Here is an 18,216-nt window from a genome sequence, read left to right as displayed (position 1 = left end):
ACAGTGAGGGGATGGAAAAAGATATTCCATGCAAATGGAAATCAAAAGAAAGCTGGAGTAACAATATTTATATCAGATAAAATAGACTTTAAAATAAAGAATGTTACAAGAGACAAGGAAGGACACTATATAATGATCAAGGGATCAATCCAAGAAGGAGATATAACAATTATAAATATATATGCACCCAACATAGGAGCACCTCAATACATAAGGCAACTGCTAACAGCTATGGAAGAGGAAATTGACAGTAATGCAATATTAGTGGGGGACTTTAACACCTCACTTAATCCAATGGACAGATCATCCAAACAGAAAATTAATAAGGAAACACAAGCTTTAAATGATGCAATACACGAGATAGATTTAATTGATATTTAATTAAATATTCCATTCGAAAACAGCAGATTACACTTTCTTCTCAAGTGCGCATGGAACGTTCCTCCAGGATAGTGCGTTCCTCCAGGATAGATCACATCGTGGGTCGCAGATCAAGCCTTGGTAAATTTAAGAAAATTGAAATCATATCAAGCATCTTTTCTGACCACAACGCTATGAGATTAGAAACTAATTACAGGGAAAACAACGTAAAAAACACAAACACATGGAGGATAAACAATATGTTACTAAATAACCAAGTTATTACAAGTAACAAGTTACAGTAATCCAGACAGTATGGTACTGGCACAAAAACAGAAATATAGATCAATGGAACAGGATAGAAAGCCCAGAGATAAACCCATGCACTTATGGTCACCTTATCTTTGATAAAGGAGGCAAGAGTATACAATGGAGAAAAGACAGCCTGTTCAATAAGTGGTGCTGGGAAAACTGGACAGCTCCATGTAAAAGAATGAAATTAGAACACTCCCTAACACCATACACAAAAATAAACTCCAAATTGATTATGAGTTGAATCAAAACTATCTAAACAAACAAAGAGCTAGCACAAATTTGTAGTTTATAAATAATAGGAACAATATTTTAGTAAATTTGCACTAAATTTATGGTCCCCCAAATAAAATTCATCTTTTAAGTGTCTCGTTTAGCCTCAGTCTCATGAGATTTCCCCAGCTATTTTAAAAGTCAGTATGACTTACCACACGTTGAATACGGTAAAGAACAAAGATGCCCCAACTCAACAAAAGGAACTTGCGTTGCTGGTTTCTTGATGGTCTAGGGATCTACCTGGTATCATCTTAGGGGCCAACATTTTCTCCGATGGAGATGCATTAAGTAGAAATACATTATTTCATACAGTTATCTCCTTCCCTAATGTCATGTGCGGTGCCACCCACAGTGACGCTGGCACGTGGAATGCCTTTATTTGGTGCCTGGAGAGCCATTCAGCTGGCATCTGGTACACTGTGGAAAACAAGATTGCCTCTCTCTCCTGTCTCAGACAAAGATCCAGAAGAAGTCAGTCTCAGGTTTTCAGCAATGAGAGAGACCTTCCTGGGTTGTAAAGAGCGTCTGCCATTGATTGCTTAGAGTTTTATCAAGCTGGGCATGACTTGTGCTTTGCTTTAGAGCTTTTCTTTCTATTCACTGCTTTAATAAGACTCATTACTGCAAGATCCCTGAACAGTGGCAGTGCTGGACTTTATCACCCCAAGTGCTCACTGCTCCTGGAGCAGAACGAGTCCATTGGGATAGCTTTTGGGGGGAAACGAGTCATCCTGGAAATGCATTTATGATGAGATAAACTATAATTTCGTCCGTGTTTTTCAAGTGATGATATCTTTGGAATACAAATATACGGAGACTGAATTTAATGATATAACTAATACCTTGGGTGATTTTGAAGACACTCGGTTATTTTTTGTTTGTTTGTTTTTTTAACTCTTGACAATGGAGAGACTTCTAGAGCTTAATTACTACCACTTGAGAGAGTTTTTACAAGTCACTTTTAGTGCAAAAAAATCCTTTGGTGCCTATGTAGCTGTTCGAGAAAAATGAATTGCGTCCTAAAACAAACTGGGGATGTACCTACCTGAGCAGGCTTCGGTTTTAAAGATGGCTTATTTCACAGATGTGAACGCTATGCAAACCTCCCTCAGTATGCTTTTTCGTATTAACCTGAGCAAAACCATTCTCGTCAGTTCATTGCTGAAATGTTAATGTCTTCCCTGTTTTAGTAATTGATGTGCATTTAGCTCTTCTCAAGTGTCTGAAGGATGGCCTCCTGTTTGCCTTTCAGAGCCCCCTGTCCCCATCGCGCCCCCTCAGCTGGCCTCCGTGGGGGCCACCTACCTGTGGATCCAACTCAACGCCAACTCCATCAATGGCGATGGGCCCATCGTGGCCCGGGAGGTGGAATACTGCACCGCCAGCGGGAGCTGGAGCGACCGGCAGCCAGTGGACTCCACGAGCTACAAGATCGGGCATCTCGACCCGGACACAGAGTATGAGATCAGCGTGCTTCTCACCCGGCCAGGGGAGGGTGGCACCGGTTCTCCTGGGCCTGCTCTCAGAACCAGAACCAAGTGTGCTGGTGAGTCCGGGGATGCTGGGACCGCTTGTCAGTGTCTTCTGGGTTTTGACCTGCAACCTCCGTGCAGGTGGCTCACACTTCCCTCAGCTCTGCTGGGACCCTGTCTGGGTACAAAAGGTCCCTTCACCTGTGGACAGCAACCCAATAGCCTGTGGACTTCAAACCTCAAGGCTTGGTATTTCTCAGGAGGCCTCCGCCCCCTTTTCCTCCGTTCTTAATTTACACCTTCCTAGGAGTATCACCTAATTCATACGGGAATCATCCCAAAGTTGACAGAAACTGTTTGCTTTAATGATGTCTGCTCATAGGTCAACGCCTCTCATCTGGGTCCCTTTGTTTTTATGTTCCCTGTTGATGTGCTTGTAGCCTCGAGGGCCTTTGGAAGGCTAGATTCCATCTTAGCGGTAGCTTTAAAGCTGTGTTTTTATGGACGGATATTGAATGGAGGGGCTGCTTGCCAATGACATGGGGCCCATTTGTAAAATAAGCCAGGGTGATTTGTGGACTGCACGCCGGCTTTAAATTCTTAGATGATAAAGTTCTAATTGACTGTGCAGAGCCCGCTCTGTGGGTTGATGGAGAGAGAAATGCAGAGTCTTATAAAAATCAGACCCTAAAGAGCGAGCCCGTTAGAGGTTTGAGTGCTGTTTCTGTCTGGCTGCTCTTGGGTCGGAAGTAGAGAGAAGTGACAGGTTGGGATACCGCAGTGTTCTTTCATCATTTGAATGCAGATTCTTGCACTGAATTGAGGGCCGAGGTGAGGAGACTCAAGACATTTTTATGGAGATAATTGATTCTTCGGGTGGCATTATTTAAGAGGACACTTATCAGTAGGTTTCATTTCCTCTTAAGATTTAAAAGTACTCAGAGCGCAGTCTAACCCTGTCTGGTAGGAGAAATGATTAAACCTTAACAATGGTAACTGCTTCATTCTTTCTTCATAATTTGGAGTGTATAGTTTCGAAAAGCCCAAAGCTCATGGAAAAAAATTATTTTTGTAAAACTATTTTTGTTAGAAGAGGGAACAGGACCCTTTCTCTTCTTGGGGTAAGTGCTGTTGGGCCTGCCTTGTCCACCCAGGTCTGTTTCCTATGTCCCACGCCCCCATGGTCACATCACGCTCAGCGCAGAGCCTCTGGTCTAAGAACTGTGGTGATTCCCACAGCCGCCATGGGCGGTCCAAGGAGAAAGGAGTTTGACAACACTTTCTCTTCCTCACTTCTCTATACCATGTCATCTCCTCTCTCTCTTTCACTGAATAAAATTTCCCTGCCTTTTTTGAAGTAATTTATCATCTGTCGTAATGCAAACAATAGCTGTGTAACCCTGTATCTATCACTTTACAATATAAGAATTGTCTTCAAATCTGTTATTTATTTTATAACTGCCTCTTGAAGTCTCTGGGGCCAATACTGTGACCCCCTTACTAGGGGCAGGGAAATAGAAGCCCCTGCGGTCCTCCCCGCATCTGTGAGCAATAAGTTTGCGTTCTTTCACATCAGTGTTATTTTGAGGAATCCTGTTTGGGGGCATGGTGCTAGATCGTCTTCCTTCCTCTCCAAAAGAAGGTTAGAATCCCATTGTCTAGGCTGGAGAAAGGACCCAATCTGTCATTCTAGTCACTGACAACCCCACCTACCTATTGTTTTCAGTTCTGTTCTTTTGTCTTTTCTTCTGGTTTTGTGCCTGTACATTTCAGGTATCAACATGATTATTGTCTACATTTCCCCTAAATATAAGGCATGCATATCTGTTTTCAGGAAGCCTTTTTGTTATGGCTGCATGATGTGTGAATGTAGAAACTTTCATAGTAGAATGGCAGTCCTTTTTTAAACCACTAAAACCAATCCTGAATGGATATCTGCATGCCAGCCCTGTGCCTTAGAGGTTTAATCTCACTTAAGCAAGGAAGCCTGATGAGAAAGCAGGCTTTTTCCTCTTACCATTTGTAACCTGCCATGGACACTGTCGCATACCTGTCCTGCACGGGGATTGAGCATTTTTGAAAAAGCTGTGGTCGAACAAGTCAATCTTAGGAAATAGAAATATGTTAGGTGAGAGGGTCAAAGCTAGAAATGAGAGGGGGAGATGCTGGGTGGGTGAGGAAAGGGAAGTTGAATGAGCCTTTTACTGTCAGAAGAAATGCAGTTTCACCCTTTGTTGAACTGAGACTTTTGAGAAAATCTGCAGGAGAGCTTGTTGACTGCTCAGGTGAGCCGTGTGAAATCGTGGTATGCAGGACTGAATGAAAAGGGGGAAGGTGGATGCTACACACTCTAGACTGAAAAATGTGCTAACAGTCCCGGCCTCTTCCTCAGATGGTTCGCGAGTGTTTAGGGTTCAGCAAGAGCGAGTCATGGATCTCAAAACCTGAGAGAGACACTGAGCATTCTGCAAAGCAGACGGAAGATGGAAAACGGCCTTGGCCAGGCATGAACAGTGGATGAATCCAATAGGGTGACAGGTAGTAGGAATAATTGGGCATCCGTCCCGTGTGGTTTAAAAGGCCAAGAGTGTGTGTCTGGAATTAGAGTAATAAAATTTAGCAGCAGCACATATAAAAAAAGAGATTGAGGGTTAGGTTTAAATACATATGCATCTACAGTACGGTCCATATTCTGTTAATCACTCTGTAATGCTGTTGCCTCACCACCCCCTCCAAAAAACAAAACCAAAAAACGAACAAACAAAAAACCCTAATGTAAGTGTAGGTTTCATTAAGAAAGCAAAGCCTATGTTGTAGGTGGTGATAGTCTTTTTCTACCAGTGCTGGGAAGCCTCCCTAATATTGTCACACTTACTTCTGGTCCCCACATTTTAAGAGAGAAAGCACAGAATAGACTGTCCTCAAGGGAAAGCACCCAGGATAGGAAATGTTCTGGAACTTTGCTCAACCACCGAGGAATGATGGAAGAATTGAGAAAGAGAGTGGGGATGAGCAGGGTGTCTGTGCAGATTTGACAAGCGCTAAGTCATGCATAATGAGTTTCCAGTGGCTGGTGGGTTCAGGCAGAACCTGGCATTGCAGAAGGAGATTCTATACTCGTGAGAGGATTGAGCTGGCTGAACCTGAAGGCCTCTTCAACATGAAGAGTCTTATGTTCTCTTTCTAATGAAATGATCCAGTGTATATTTCTATCCTGAATGTCTCGGAGTTCACTTTTATTTTATCCTTTTCCAAGTTCTCCCTAATCATGCATATCGAGTGCTCTGCTGGGCAGTGGAGGTCTGTGATGACGTTTGCAAAAATCTGAGCAAACGGGGAAAACCCGTGAGTTTTTCATACAGCTAAACAGGTTAAATTTGAAAGACTGACTCTTATTCTGAGCTTCCAGCCTGGTTTTATGCTAAAATATCACTTTCATGAGATGCCAGTGCCTGAGGATACTACAGCTGGAGTCAACAGTTGAGAATTTGGGCTCTGGTACCAGGCTGCCTGCGTTTGAGTCCTGGCTCTGCACGGAGCTAGACATGTGACCTTGGGAAGACTTCGTACCTTTTCTGAGTTTCTCTTGTCTTATCTATGAAACAGGGGTGATAATAATAGTGTTGTATCTCCTAGTGTGGCTGTGAAGCCTGAAGGAGCTAATGTGCATGTAAGATGCCTAGGACAGAACCTTACACGTCACAAGTAGTCAATACAAGTTAACTGCCCGTGGCGAAAAAAAAATTATCTTTTAACATTTTCATTCAAAAGAATTAGATGTTGGCAACCTGATTTTGTTGCCTGAGATTACTTATCTGGTAAATCGAAAATCGGAGGGATACAGTTTTATATTTGGACTCAGAGAATCCCCTGCAGTTGGGCATTGCATCCATGCCAGACGCCATTCTCTGATTCTTTTTCTATCAAATCTATTTCTTTTGGACAAGCTCTGTTTTCATTTCGGTGCTGCACCCATGGGGCCTGTCCTGTCACGCTGTGGTGACACCCACGAAACCGTATTTCGTTTCATGCATTGAAATGGAAAGATCACTGTTTATGACCCATCTCTGTGCCCTGGAATTGATTTTCATGTGTGGCTTGTATATGCGATCTCATCACCTGGTCATATTTCTTTCAAGAATCGTACGGGAGCACACTGCCAGACCTCTTGCTTCTTATGCTTCTGGAAATTATTTTCAGATATATGCACAGGCTCTTGCACGTGTGACCCTGATCAAATCACTTGGCTTCTCTGATTCTCCAGATAGGAGCCCTCGACACCTGCCCTGATAATATCAAAGGTGTTTTTGAAGATCGGGTTAGACATTATCTGTAAAGGTATTTTAAACATGAGAAAAGGCCCTGCCGACATGGGATATTAAAAATGGTTATAGTCAGGAGCTACTTTGAAGATTTATACACATATCTACTTATTTTTCAACTTTGCATTTCAGCTATAGTTGGGAAACCTCAGAGAGCTGAAATTATTTCAGTATCCAGTGAAGCAAAATGCAATTTAGTTTGTGTTTTCTATTATATCTTATATCCTTATAACTATGTGCAGCCTGTATATCACAAGTCATTAACTGGTAGCTACTTGAAAAAGAGAAATGGGTGATGCTGTTAGCTTGATTTTCACAGTGGACTTTTTAAGTGCTTATTTGGGGATATCGCTTTTTATGTATCCTGGGTATTGTTTAACTGTGGCTAAGTGGCTTGCTAATAACTGGCACCAGGAGTTAAAACAGGATGATGGTAAACTAATGACTTAACAATTAGGATTGGTGAGAGTGAGAAGAAGCTGAACTGAAATGTGTTCTTTAGAATTAATATAACTAAAAACATTTGAAAAAAGAACGATTGCACTGTTTAAAAATTCTATGCATAAGAAATTTATTAAGCACCCATATTTGTAAGGCACTGTTCCAGGCCCTAAGGGCAGAGCAACAAGACGAGATCTGGCCTTCAGAGCTGATATATTTGGGGGTATTGGAGGGAGGAATTGTACAGGCAATAAATAAATAAATAAATATATGTACGTGCTTGTATATATAAATATGTGTATATTACATGCACACACATATATAATACAATAAATGCTGTGAAGAGAAATGGAAAGAGATAGAGAATGGAAAGGTAGGATTTTTTTTATTAGATTATTTTTTATTTCTAATCGTGCTAAAATAACCTAACGTAAAATTTACCTTCTTAACCATTTCTAAATGTACAGTTCAGTGGCGTTCCGCGCGCTCAGTCAACCTCTAAGACCTTTTCATTTTGCAAAACTGAAACTCCATGCCCCTTCCCCCCACTGCCCCCCGGCAACCCCCGATCTACTTTCTGTCTCTATGAGCTTGATGGCTCGAGGTCCCTCATGTAAGTGGAATCATTCAGAATTTGTCCTTTCGTGCCTGACTTACTCACTTAGCACAGCGTCTTCAAGGTTGATCCATGTTGTAGCATGTGTGATTGCACCTTGGTAATTACTCTGATAATGTTGTATGGCGTATACTTAGTTTATGGGATGCTTTGTAAACCCCTTTGAGACTTTAAGCAATTGCATTGGTTTTCAATGAATAATTCTCGAAGTTTAAAAACGTTTTATCTTTCTGACTTGTGGAAATCTTACCTCCTAGAGCAGGTGGTAATGCTGTGTTTCCAGAGAGTTCAAGTATATGCATATAAGTGCTGCCTCAGGATGGTACAGCCATCCCATCAACAGACAGCCTTCTGTTTGTCACGAATAACGAGTGAGATAAGAAATTGGAGGGTTTTTTTAAAATAATGAACTATTCTTTTAAACTAGTAAGGGGGGGTACATTTTATGTTTGTAGAGAGGTATATATTTGTTCTGTATATGCCTAGTTAGAACCTTCTCTGTGACTGTAATAAGAACTTCGATTATGTGTTACATTAAAATGCATTTTTGTTCAACTTCGATTATGTGTTACATTAAAATGCATTTTTGTTCTACTTGGGATTTGATAAACACAGTTACAGCTACCTTGTCTATCCTACTTGCAGTGACATGAGAGATGGGCCATACTTTTCATCTGCTTCAAGTCACTTCACCTTCCATTGCTCTGTGGCCTGTGAGAGAGTGAATTTATGCTCAGCCTGTGGTGGTGTACATTTCTGTGCATCTCCTGTTCTTTGCGATGGTGGTCGTACTGCTGCCCTAGAACAGATGTATTTGTGTAGCTCTCTCCTGCCTTTGCCACATGCTTGGATGGCCGTGGGGAATGTTCCATTAACTACAAGTTAATATTCTGTGATGTCTCTTACCGTATACCCTGAGACCATCTTTAACGTGCTTTATGTAGCAACACACGCTGTCCTACCAGGCCTAGTCTAAATCTCACTAGATTTAGGTTAATATTGGTTTTGGAGTATTAATTCACCATGTTTGCTAAATGTGACACAGGAGTGACTTGTTTTATTTTTAATTTTTATTGGAGTACAGTTGATTTACAATGTTGTGTTAGTTTCAGGTGTACAGCAAAGTGAATCTGTTATACATATACATATATCCACTCTTTTTTAGATTCTTTTCCCATATAGGCCATACACAGTATTTACTGAGTAGAGTTCCCTGTGCTATACAGTAGGTTCTCATCCGTTATCTATTTTATATATAGTAATGTGTATATGTCTATCCCAATCGTTTTAAATACTCTTGAATGGGATTCGCATATGGGAAATGGAAAGTGATGGGTTTCTTGGCAACAGGGCCTTCCGTGAAGCCCAAGTTGCGTGATACCTGCATTCCACTGAAGGCCGACCTCTCTGTGTCTATTTATTTATTATTCTTCATTCCTCTTGTGGGGGCAAAACAGACAGTCTGGTTGGGATGGGTCTGATCTGAATTTAAACCCTGTCAAAACTTGATTTGTGTTCTTCCTAAATCAAGGGTAGCCAGATTTTTCTTTTCTGTACAGAACTGTTGCTGGCATTGCAGTACGTCTCTGGACCCTCACAGATCACCCATGGGCACGGGGGGGGCAGGTGGGAGCCCATCTAAGACCTGACAAAGGCTGAGATTCAGTATGAATACAGGCCAAGACCTCATTGGATGGAACATAATTTATTTTTCATTTAAGTTTATTTACCAGGGAAAAAAATTAAAGTGTGGTAATTCTAATTCTAAAAGAGCTCTGCCAAAGGGCAACAGGTTTTTTTTAATGCATTTCCAACACATTAAACCATTAAAACCTTTCTTTTTTTTTCTTTAATTTAATTTTATTTATTTTTTTATACAGCAGGTTCTTATTAGTTATCTATATTATACATATTAGTGTATATATGTCAATCCCAATCTCCCAGTTCATCCTCCCCTCCACTCTGCTTTCCCCCCTTGGTGTCCATACATTTGTAAGAACCTTTCTTAATTATAAACATTAAAAGGGTATTAAAAAGTATCTGCCCTATTAGTCTGCGGATGTAAATACATGGCATTGGGTAGTGCATCGCAATTGGGCGGAGGACAGGTGCAGAGCAGCAATGTGGCACCTTTTTTATTATAATATATTCAGTCCCTGCCTTACAGCTTTCGTGCCCCAGAGGCTGTAATACCCAAACCTGAAACCCTGCCTTTAAACACTGAGTCAGCACTTTCCTCATGTCTGAGCCCTAAGGCCATGGGCGGGGAGGAGGGGGATAGGGTTAGAACTATTGGGGCAACTCTATATGAGAGGTTTGGAAAGGCCTCTAGGAAGACCAGACAGATGGAGGTGGTTGCTTTCAGAGTCCGCGTTATCCTGCCTCTGTGACTCTTAAGTGCCCTAATAGTTCTAGAAGGTGCCAAGCAGGCCCCTTGATGGTGAAGAGTGAGCATTGCTAACAGACTTCTAGGTGTGAGGTTGAAGCCTTTGTAGGCAGCTCCCTGTGTAGCTTTGAACGCACTGAGGAGGGAAAGAAATTTAAGAGAGAGATCCAGGGATTATCAGTCAGTGGCTGTGGCTTCCCCCGGCCGTACCTCTGATGGGCCATTTGACACTGAAGAAAATCGCAGAACCCGCTGGGCTGCGTTTTGTATGTCTTATCAATGAAGCGCTTGACCAAATTCCTGGTTCTAGTGCTCGGATCCCATCAGTCTCTGTCAGAGGGGCTTTGCTGTCATAGAGAAACATGCTTGTGGTCAGGATTAGTCCCCTATTAAGTACCGACTTCAGCATGCTGAGTGAGCCTAAGGCCACCAGAAGGCTTAAGGATGCTTCTGCTTCCCACAGCAGTATCTTCTAGAAAGAGGAAGACACCCACTAAATCTTAACCTGGGCAGTTTTTAAAGAGACCCTGGGTCATCTAAATCTTTGCCCAAATCTCTTATATATTAAAAAAAAATTTAGTACTGAGAATGAAATTTTTAATTTTTATTAGAGCAAATGCCTTAGTTCCTTCTCAAACTTATGATTCAGTAGACGTCTATTTTGTGGTCTCTATGTAGGCATTTCTCCTAGACTGGGTCCTCTGCATAATCAACATGCACTGCTTACTTAGGGTTTTTGTTAAGACTCAGGGCAGGACTGAACATTCTAAATTGCCTTTGTGAATATTTCGGACATATTCAGAGAAGACAATGTCCATTGGCTAACTTCTTTCACTTTAAAGTCTGCCTGACTTGGGGTGAGTGCTGGCGCTGACACTAACAGCTAAAAAATATCTCAACAAATGACTAAACCTAGGAACCTAAGTTTCTAATAAGTCTAGTCTGTTTTCTACCAATACCAGCACCTTCTTCATAGAGCTGTTGGGAGAATTAAATGTGCTAAATGCATGAGAAATGGTTAGCAGAGAACTTGGGTCACTCTGAAGTCTGAGTATCGGGTTGGCCAACAAGTTTGTTCGGATCTTTACATACTGTGTTGAGGAAAACCCAATAGGTCTGCTAGCAAATTCTGATAAAACGAATACACTTATTGCGACTGAGGATACACACTATTATGGCAAAATCTTCCAATAGGACATTTAAGCTGGTCAGATGGGTTTTGGTTGACCCACTCACCAAATTGCTTTAAGTAAAACAAAAAATAGATGTACGTCCTCAAGCTAATGTCAAAAGCTGTTGCAATATTCACTGGAACCTGGGAAAACGGTGCATTTTTGACTCTTCCCATGTTGTTGGGAAAAAGCACAGTGACCCAAAGTCCCTGAAGGGTGGCAAAGAAATAGGATAACTGTGAAGGCTTTATTCACGTTTGAGGCATCAGTCTGCAGTGGTGGTTGCCATTATTAGTGACCCAGTGAGTGTTTTTGACATGTTAGCCCTTGGAAGAGCACTGCCCCAGGCCCTAACACCTCTGAGTTTGCAGTTAACACCCAAAGCCTGAGAAGCACAGCGTGATTAGAGCAGTAAGGCAGCCTCTCACTGTGATGGAGGCATCCTGGCGGATGTCTTCCCCTTTGCCCATTTACCTGCAGACATCAGGAAGGTATATAAGACCCTCATGGAATGAGATTGGAGGTGAGGGTCCTGATGCTGTGGATATAAGGGACTGAAGTGTGCACAGGTAAATTCTTCCCCTATGGACTGCTTCTGAGACAGGCTCTACCTGGCTTCTGAGCCCCTGACCCAAGAGCAGAAAGAATTAGTCTCAGTATGACCTTTGTCTTCAGGACATTTCAGGAAAAGTTCACGCACCCTTAACTCGCCAGGTTCGCTCTGGGTTTGTGCCTCAAACGCAGCAAATCCAATTTCACAAACTGGGAAATAGATGGATTTTATCTTTGACCTCATAGGTCCCGTGTGCTTCTATCCATCTTGCCTAGGCAGGCTCAGATTCATCCTCCTCTTATCACACCAGCTCTCAGCTCATTTGTCCTCTTTAATGTGGATGGATAACTCATTGGAACACATTCAGTGGCATTTGGGCTCCGATTAGAACTTGCCTGCTTCATCTGTAAGGGTAATGTCGCTCCCGTTGTTACAAACTAAATTAAAAAGAAGTAAAATAAATGAGAGCTAAAACTTGCAGAGTGATAACAACAGATTATGAAAGCTTGATGATATGTCACAATTTTAGTTTATGAGGGTTAACCACATTCCTGTGTTTGGGTAATATTGTTATAAATTAATTTTAAGAATACAAAGAACCGGTAATTGCATTACCTATTAGAATAAATTTTGAGTGAATAGAAAGCTTTAAAAATGAATAATGCATATAAATGAAATTAAAACTACAAATAGCAGAAATTTTATTAGGAAGTATGGTTATACCTATTATTAAAATAAGAAAAATAATAGAACAGTTTGAGATCAAGATTGCTGATCTTCCATCCATGTTATTACCTTTGTAGAATGAGTAATGTAAGTAATATAACTACTCAGGTAAAATATTTCTATTGACCAAATAGCAATATTTCTTTCTTACAGATCTAGACACGTGACTATAGACATGGATTTATAGCTGGCATTGAAAACTCTTTCTAGCATATATTAGCAGTAGAAAAGATACAGGTATTAACATATATTTCCGTTAGGTGTTATATATTGTTACATATTTACTATTCTTTAGCTAGACTATATTGCTCTTAAGTTGGATCATGAATTCATCATACATAACATTTTATTTGTTAATGTTTGTAGCTTGTTGATCTATTTTAATTACTGAATTCATAGGTACCATATAAGAAGGCAAAAATTACGGAAATATATAGTGAAGAAGGTCATAGATTTCCTCATCTTTCTTGCAGTACCTTTCTTGGGGATAATACTTGGGTGTTTATCTTTGCACATCTCTCTCTATGCCCATTTAGACATATAAATATCAATCTATGTCCCAAGTCTCTTACTTACTAGTTCTAACAACGTGATATTATATTGTACGTAAGGTTCTGCAGTTTGATTTCACATCAGTCAGTACTCTCTGAACATCTCTTCAGTGGCTGGAGTCCAGTGCAATACTTATATATCTTTAACTCTCTCTTAGTAGTAGCGACTTATTATTATGAAATATGGATACCCTAATTATTCAGCCCTTTGCCCTTTTTTTTTTTTACATCTTTATTGGAGTATAATTGCTTTACAATGGTGTGTTACTTTCTGCTTTATAACAAAGTGAATCAGTTATACATATACACATGTTCCCATATCTCTTCCCTCTTGCGTCTCCCTCCCTCCCAATCCCACGCTTCTAGGTGGACACAAAGCACCGAGCTGATCTCCCTGTGCTATGCGGCCGCTTCCCACTAGCTATCTATTTTACGTTTGGTAGTGTATATATGTCCATGCCACTCTCTCGCTTTGTCACAGCTTACCCTTCCCCCTCCTCATATCCTCAAGTCCATTCTCTAGTAGGTCTGTGTCTTTATTCCTGTCTTACCCCTAGGTTCTTCATGACATTTTTTTTTCTTAAATTCCATATATATGTGTTAGCATACAATATTTGTCTTTCTCCTTCTGACTTACTTCACTCTGTATGACAGACTCTAGGTGCATCCACCTCATTACAAATAGCTCAATTTCGTTTCTTTTTATGGCTGAGTAATATTCCATTGTATATATGTGCCACATCTTCTTTATCCAGTCATCCGATGATGGACACTTAGGTTGTTTCCATCTCCTGGCTATTGTAAATAGAGCTGCGTTGAACATTGCGGTACACGACTCTTTCTGAATTATGGTTTTCTCAGGGTATATTCCCAGTAGTGGGACTGCTGGGTCGTATGGTAGTTCTATTTGTAGTTTTTTAAGGAACCTCCATACTGTTCTCCATAGTGGCTGAACCAATTCCCATTCCCACCAGCAGTGCAAGTGTTCCCTTTTCTCCACACCCTCTCCAACGTTTATTGTTTCTAGATTTTTTGATGATGGCCATTCTGACTGGTGTGAGGTGATATCTCATTGTAGTTTTGATTTGCATTTCTCTAATGATTAATGACGTTGAGCGTTCTTTCATGTGTTTGTTGGCAGTCTGTCTGTCTTCTTTGGAGAAATGTCTATTTAGGTCTTCTGCCCATTTTTGGATTGGGTTGTTTGTTTTTTTGTTATTGAGCTGCATGAGCTGCTTATAAATTTGGGAGATTAATCCTTTGTCAGTTACTTCATTTGCAAATATTTTCTCCCATTCTGAGCGTTGTCTTTTGGTCTTGTTTATGGTTTCCTTTGCTGTGCAAAAGCTTTGAAGTTTCATTAGGTTCCATTTGTTTATTTTTATTTCCATTTCTCTAGGAGGTGTGTCAAAAAGGATCTTGCTGTGATTTATGTCATAGAGTGTTCTGCCTAAGTTTTCCTCTAAGAGTTTGATAGTTTCTGGCCTTACATTTAGGTCTTTAATCCATTTTGAGCTTATTTTTGTGTATGGTGTTAGGGAGTGATCTAATCTCATACTTTTACATGTACCTGTCCAGTTTTCCCAGCACCACTTATTGAAGAGGCTGTCCTTTTTCCACTGTACATTCCTGCCTCCTTTATCAAAGATAAGGTGTCCATATGTGCGTGGGTTTATCTCTGGGCTTTCTATCCTGTTCCATTGATCTATATTTCTGTTTTTGTGCCAGTAGCATACTGTCTTGATTACTGTAGCTTTGTAGTATAGTCTGAAGTCAGGGAGCCTGATTCCTCCAGCTCCATTTTTTGTTCTCAAGATTGCTTTGGTTATTCGGGGTCTTTTGTGTTTCCATACAAATTGTGAAATTTTTTGTTCTAGTTCTGTGAAAAATGCCATTGGTAGTTTGATAGGGATTGCATTGAATCTGTAGCTTGCTTTGGGTAATAGAGTCATTTTCACAGTGTTGATTCTTCCAATCCAAGAACATGGTATATCTCTCCATCTATTTGTATCATCTTTAATTTCTTTCATCAGTGTCTTATAATTTTCTGCATACAGGTCTTTTGTCTCCTTAGGTAAGTTTATTCCTAGATATTTTATTCTTTTTGTTGCAATGGTAAATGGGAGTGTTTTCTTGATTTCACTTTCAGATTTTTCAATATTAGTGTATAGGAATGCCAGAGATTTCTGTGCATAAATTTTGTATCCTCCTACTTTACCAGATTTATTGATTAGCTCTAGTAGTTTTCTGGTAGCATCTTTAGGATTCTCTATGTATAGTATCATGTCATCTACAAACAGTGACAGCTTTACTTCTTCTTTTCCGATTTGAATTCCTTTTATTTCCTTTTCTTCTCTGATTGCTGTGGCTAAAACTTCCAAAACTATGTTGAATAAGAGTGGTGAGAGTGGGCAACCTTGTCTTTTTCCTGATCTTAGAGGAAATGCTTTCAGTTTCTCACCATTGAGAACAATGTTGCCTCTGGGTTTGTCATATATGGCCTTTATTATGTTGAGGTAAGTACCCTCTATGCCCACATTCTGGAGGGTTTTTATCATAAATGGGTGTTGAATTTTGTCAAAAGCTTTCTCTGCATCTATTGAGATGATCATATGGTTTTTATTCTTCTGTTTGTTAATATGGTGTATCACATTGATTGATGTGCGTATATTGAAGAATCCTTGCATTCCTGGGCTAAACCCCACTTGAGCATGGTGTATGATCCTTTTAATGTGCTGCTGGATTCTGTTTGCTAGTATTTTGTTGAGGATTTATGCATCTATGTTCTTCAGAGATATTGGCCTGTAGTTTTGTTTTTTTGTGACATCTTTGTCTGGTTTTGGTATCAGGGTGATGGTGGCCTCGTAGAATGAGTTTGGCAGTGTTCCTCCCTCTGCTATATTTTGGAAGAGTTTGAGAAGAATAGGTGTTAGCGCTTCTCTAAATGTTTGATAGAATTCACCTGTGAAGCCATCTGGTCCTGGGCTTTTGTTTGTTGGAAGTTTTTTAATCACAGTTTCAATTTCAGTGCTTGTGATTGGTCTGTTTATATTTTCTGTTTCTTTCTGGTTCAGTCTTGGAAGGTTTTGCTTTTCTAAGAATTTGTCCATTTCTTCCAGGTTGTCCATATTTTTAGCATAGAGTTTCTTGTAGTAATCTCTCATGATCCTTAGTATTTCTGCAATGTCAGTTGTTACTTCTCCTTTTTCATTTCTAATTCTGTTGATTTGAGTCTTCTCCCTTTTTTTCTTGATGAGTCTGGCTAATGGTTTATCAATTTTGTTTATCTTCTCAAAGACCCAGCTTTTAGTTTTATTGATCTTTGCTATCGTTTCTTTCATTTCTTTTTCATTTATTTCTAATCTGATCTTTATGATTTCTTTCCTTCTGCTAACTTTGGGGTTTCTTGTTCTTCCTTCTCTAATTGCTTTCGGTGTAAGTTTGGGTTGTTTATTTGAGATGTTTCTTGAGGTAGGATTGTATTGCTGTAAATTCCCTCTTAGAACTGCTTTTGCTGCATCCCATAGGTTTTGGTTGACCTTATTTTTAATCATCACGTTATCTATTTCTATCTTTAGGATGCTATTACAATCTTTTCCTTTTCAATTTGTAGGAGTCTTTTATATAGTAGGGTTATTAACTACTTGTCTGTTATATGTTTTCTAAATATTTTCCCTCGTTCTACCATTTGTCTTTTGACTTTATTCATGATACATTTTGTTGAAGAGAAATGTTTACATTTTGTATAGTTAAATCTGTCAATCATAGCCTTTAGAACTGTCCATATATCTTAATATATGATTAAATTATCACTAGAATTTAAATCAATCCAAATATATTTATTCTAGGTAGATGGTGAGATATGCAGTCACTTTTACTAATCAAACTGTTATTTTTCCAGTGGCTTGTTTTCCAGTCTTGTTTTAGAAGGTACTTCCACATTTTCTTTGAATATTTTAAAGATTGTTAATTGTCATACTTCAATCTTCAACCAGTGAAATTCTGGTCCAAAAGACATTCAAAGAAGACCACAGGGCTGGGGAGGCTTCTGGAAAAGGTTCCTTTGCTCTTTAGTGATGTACAAGGAGAAAGAGTCCTTTTTCGCCTTTGGATGTTATGTGATGTGGCATCCAGGAATGCAGCAGGCATCAAACAACCCCAGGGGAACCAGCTAAAAGGACAGCCAGTGGGAAAGCTGAGTAGACATAACTGAGTTAAAATACCCTCCACACGTCATTTTGGTTCCCCCCTCCCTATCGTCCCTCTCTTCCTCCTATCCTTCCTTTTTTCAACAACTATTTATGGAGACCTTCTTATTTGATAAACACTCTCCTAGGCATGGAGGACACAGTGGTAAAGCACATGAGCACTGGCCCTCATGGACACAGTTTCAATCTATAAAGTCGTCCGTTTGTTTTGCAGCACATGCACATATTTATCTGGACGAAAGCTTGCAGAGAGTCCCAGGATAGCTGTAGGGAGGAGGTTCTAAAAGGAAACAGAAACATTAGGGCACAGAGGAACTTTAGAAATAAATTATTTTAATCAGGATGCTTTGGGCTGCAAGTAACATAAAGACTGCTCATACAAACTAACCAAAAAGGAAATGTATCAACTTGGAGTAAGAGGAAGCCCATAGATAAGTCACACTTTGCAGTTCGTTGATTTAGTGGCTCAGTAATATAACCAGGGACATGAAATCCTTCCAAACCTCTTCTGTGTCAGCTCCAACCCAAAGATGGTCCTCTTCATGGCCATGGGGAAAACATACTTTGTTCATAGCTATTAGAGGGAGAGAGAACCTTTCCCAAACCTAGAATATAACTCCTTTCTTTCAATCTGTTAGGCCAACTTAGGACCAGTAATAACAACCAGTAAATTTTTTTTGAGCTGATTTACTTAGTGTCCTTATTCTCAAATGTTAATGTACTTTGATGATGTTGGTGGTATACATCAGAATCACCTGGAAGGCTTTTAAGAGATTGCTGGATCCCACTCCAGACTTTATGATTCAGTAGATTTGGGGTTG

General features: G+C 40.0%; 1 protein-coding gene across 4 annotated transcripts in view; it reads left to right on the top strand.

The window, feature by feature from the left end:
• PTPRM (protein tyrosine phosphatase receptor type M) overlaps positions 1–18,216 on the top strand; it is a 746,863-nt gene that overhangs the window by 326,786 nt on the left and 401,861 nt on the right. For all 4 annotated transcript variants that reach the window (XM_082668014.1, XM_082668012.1, XM_082668013.1 and 1 more), the window contains exon 7: positions 2,201–2,494. In XM_082668014.1, the coding sequence (XP_082524140.1) occupies positions 2,201–2,494 (294 nt within the window). The remainder of the gene's footprint in view (positions 1–2,200; positions 2,495–18,216) is intronic.

The sequence above is a fragment of the Grampus griseus genome (genome assembly GCF_964374135.1).
Source record: "Grampus griseus genome assembly, chromosome: 12".
Classification (NCBI taxonomy): domain Eukaryota; kingdom Metazoa; phylum Chordata; class Mammalia; order Artiodactyla; family Delphinidae; genus Grampus; species Grampus griseus.
This window is presented reverse-complemented; position numbering and strand designations above follow the sequence as displayed.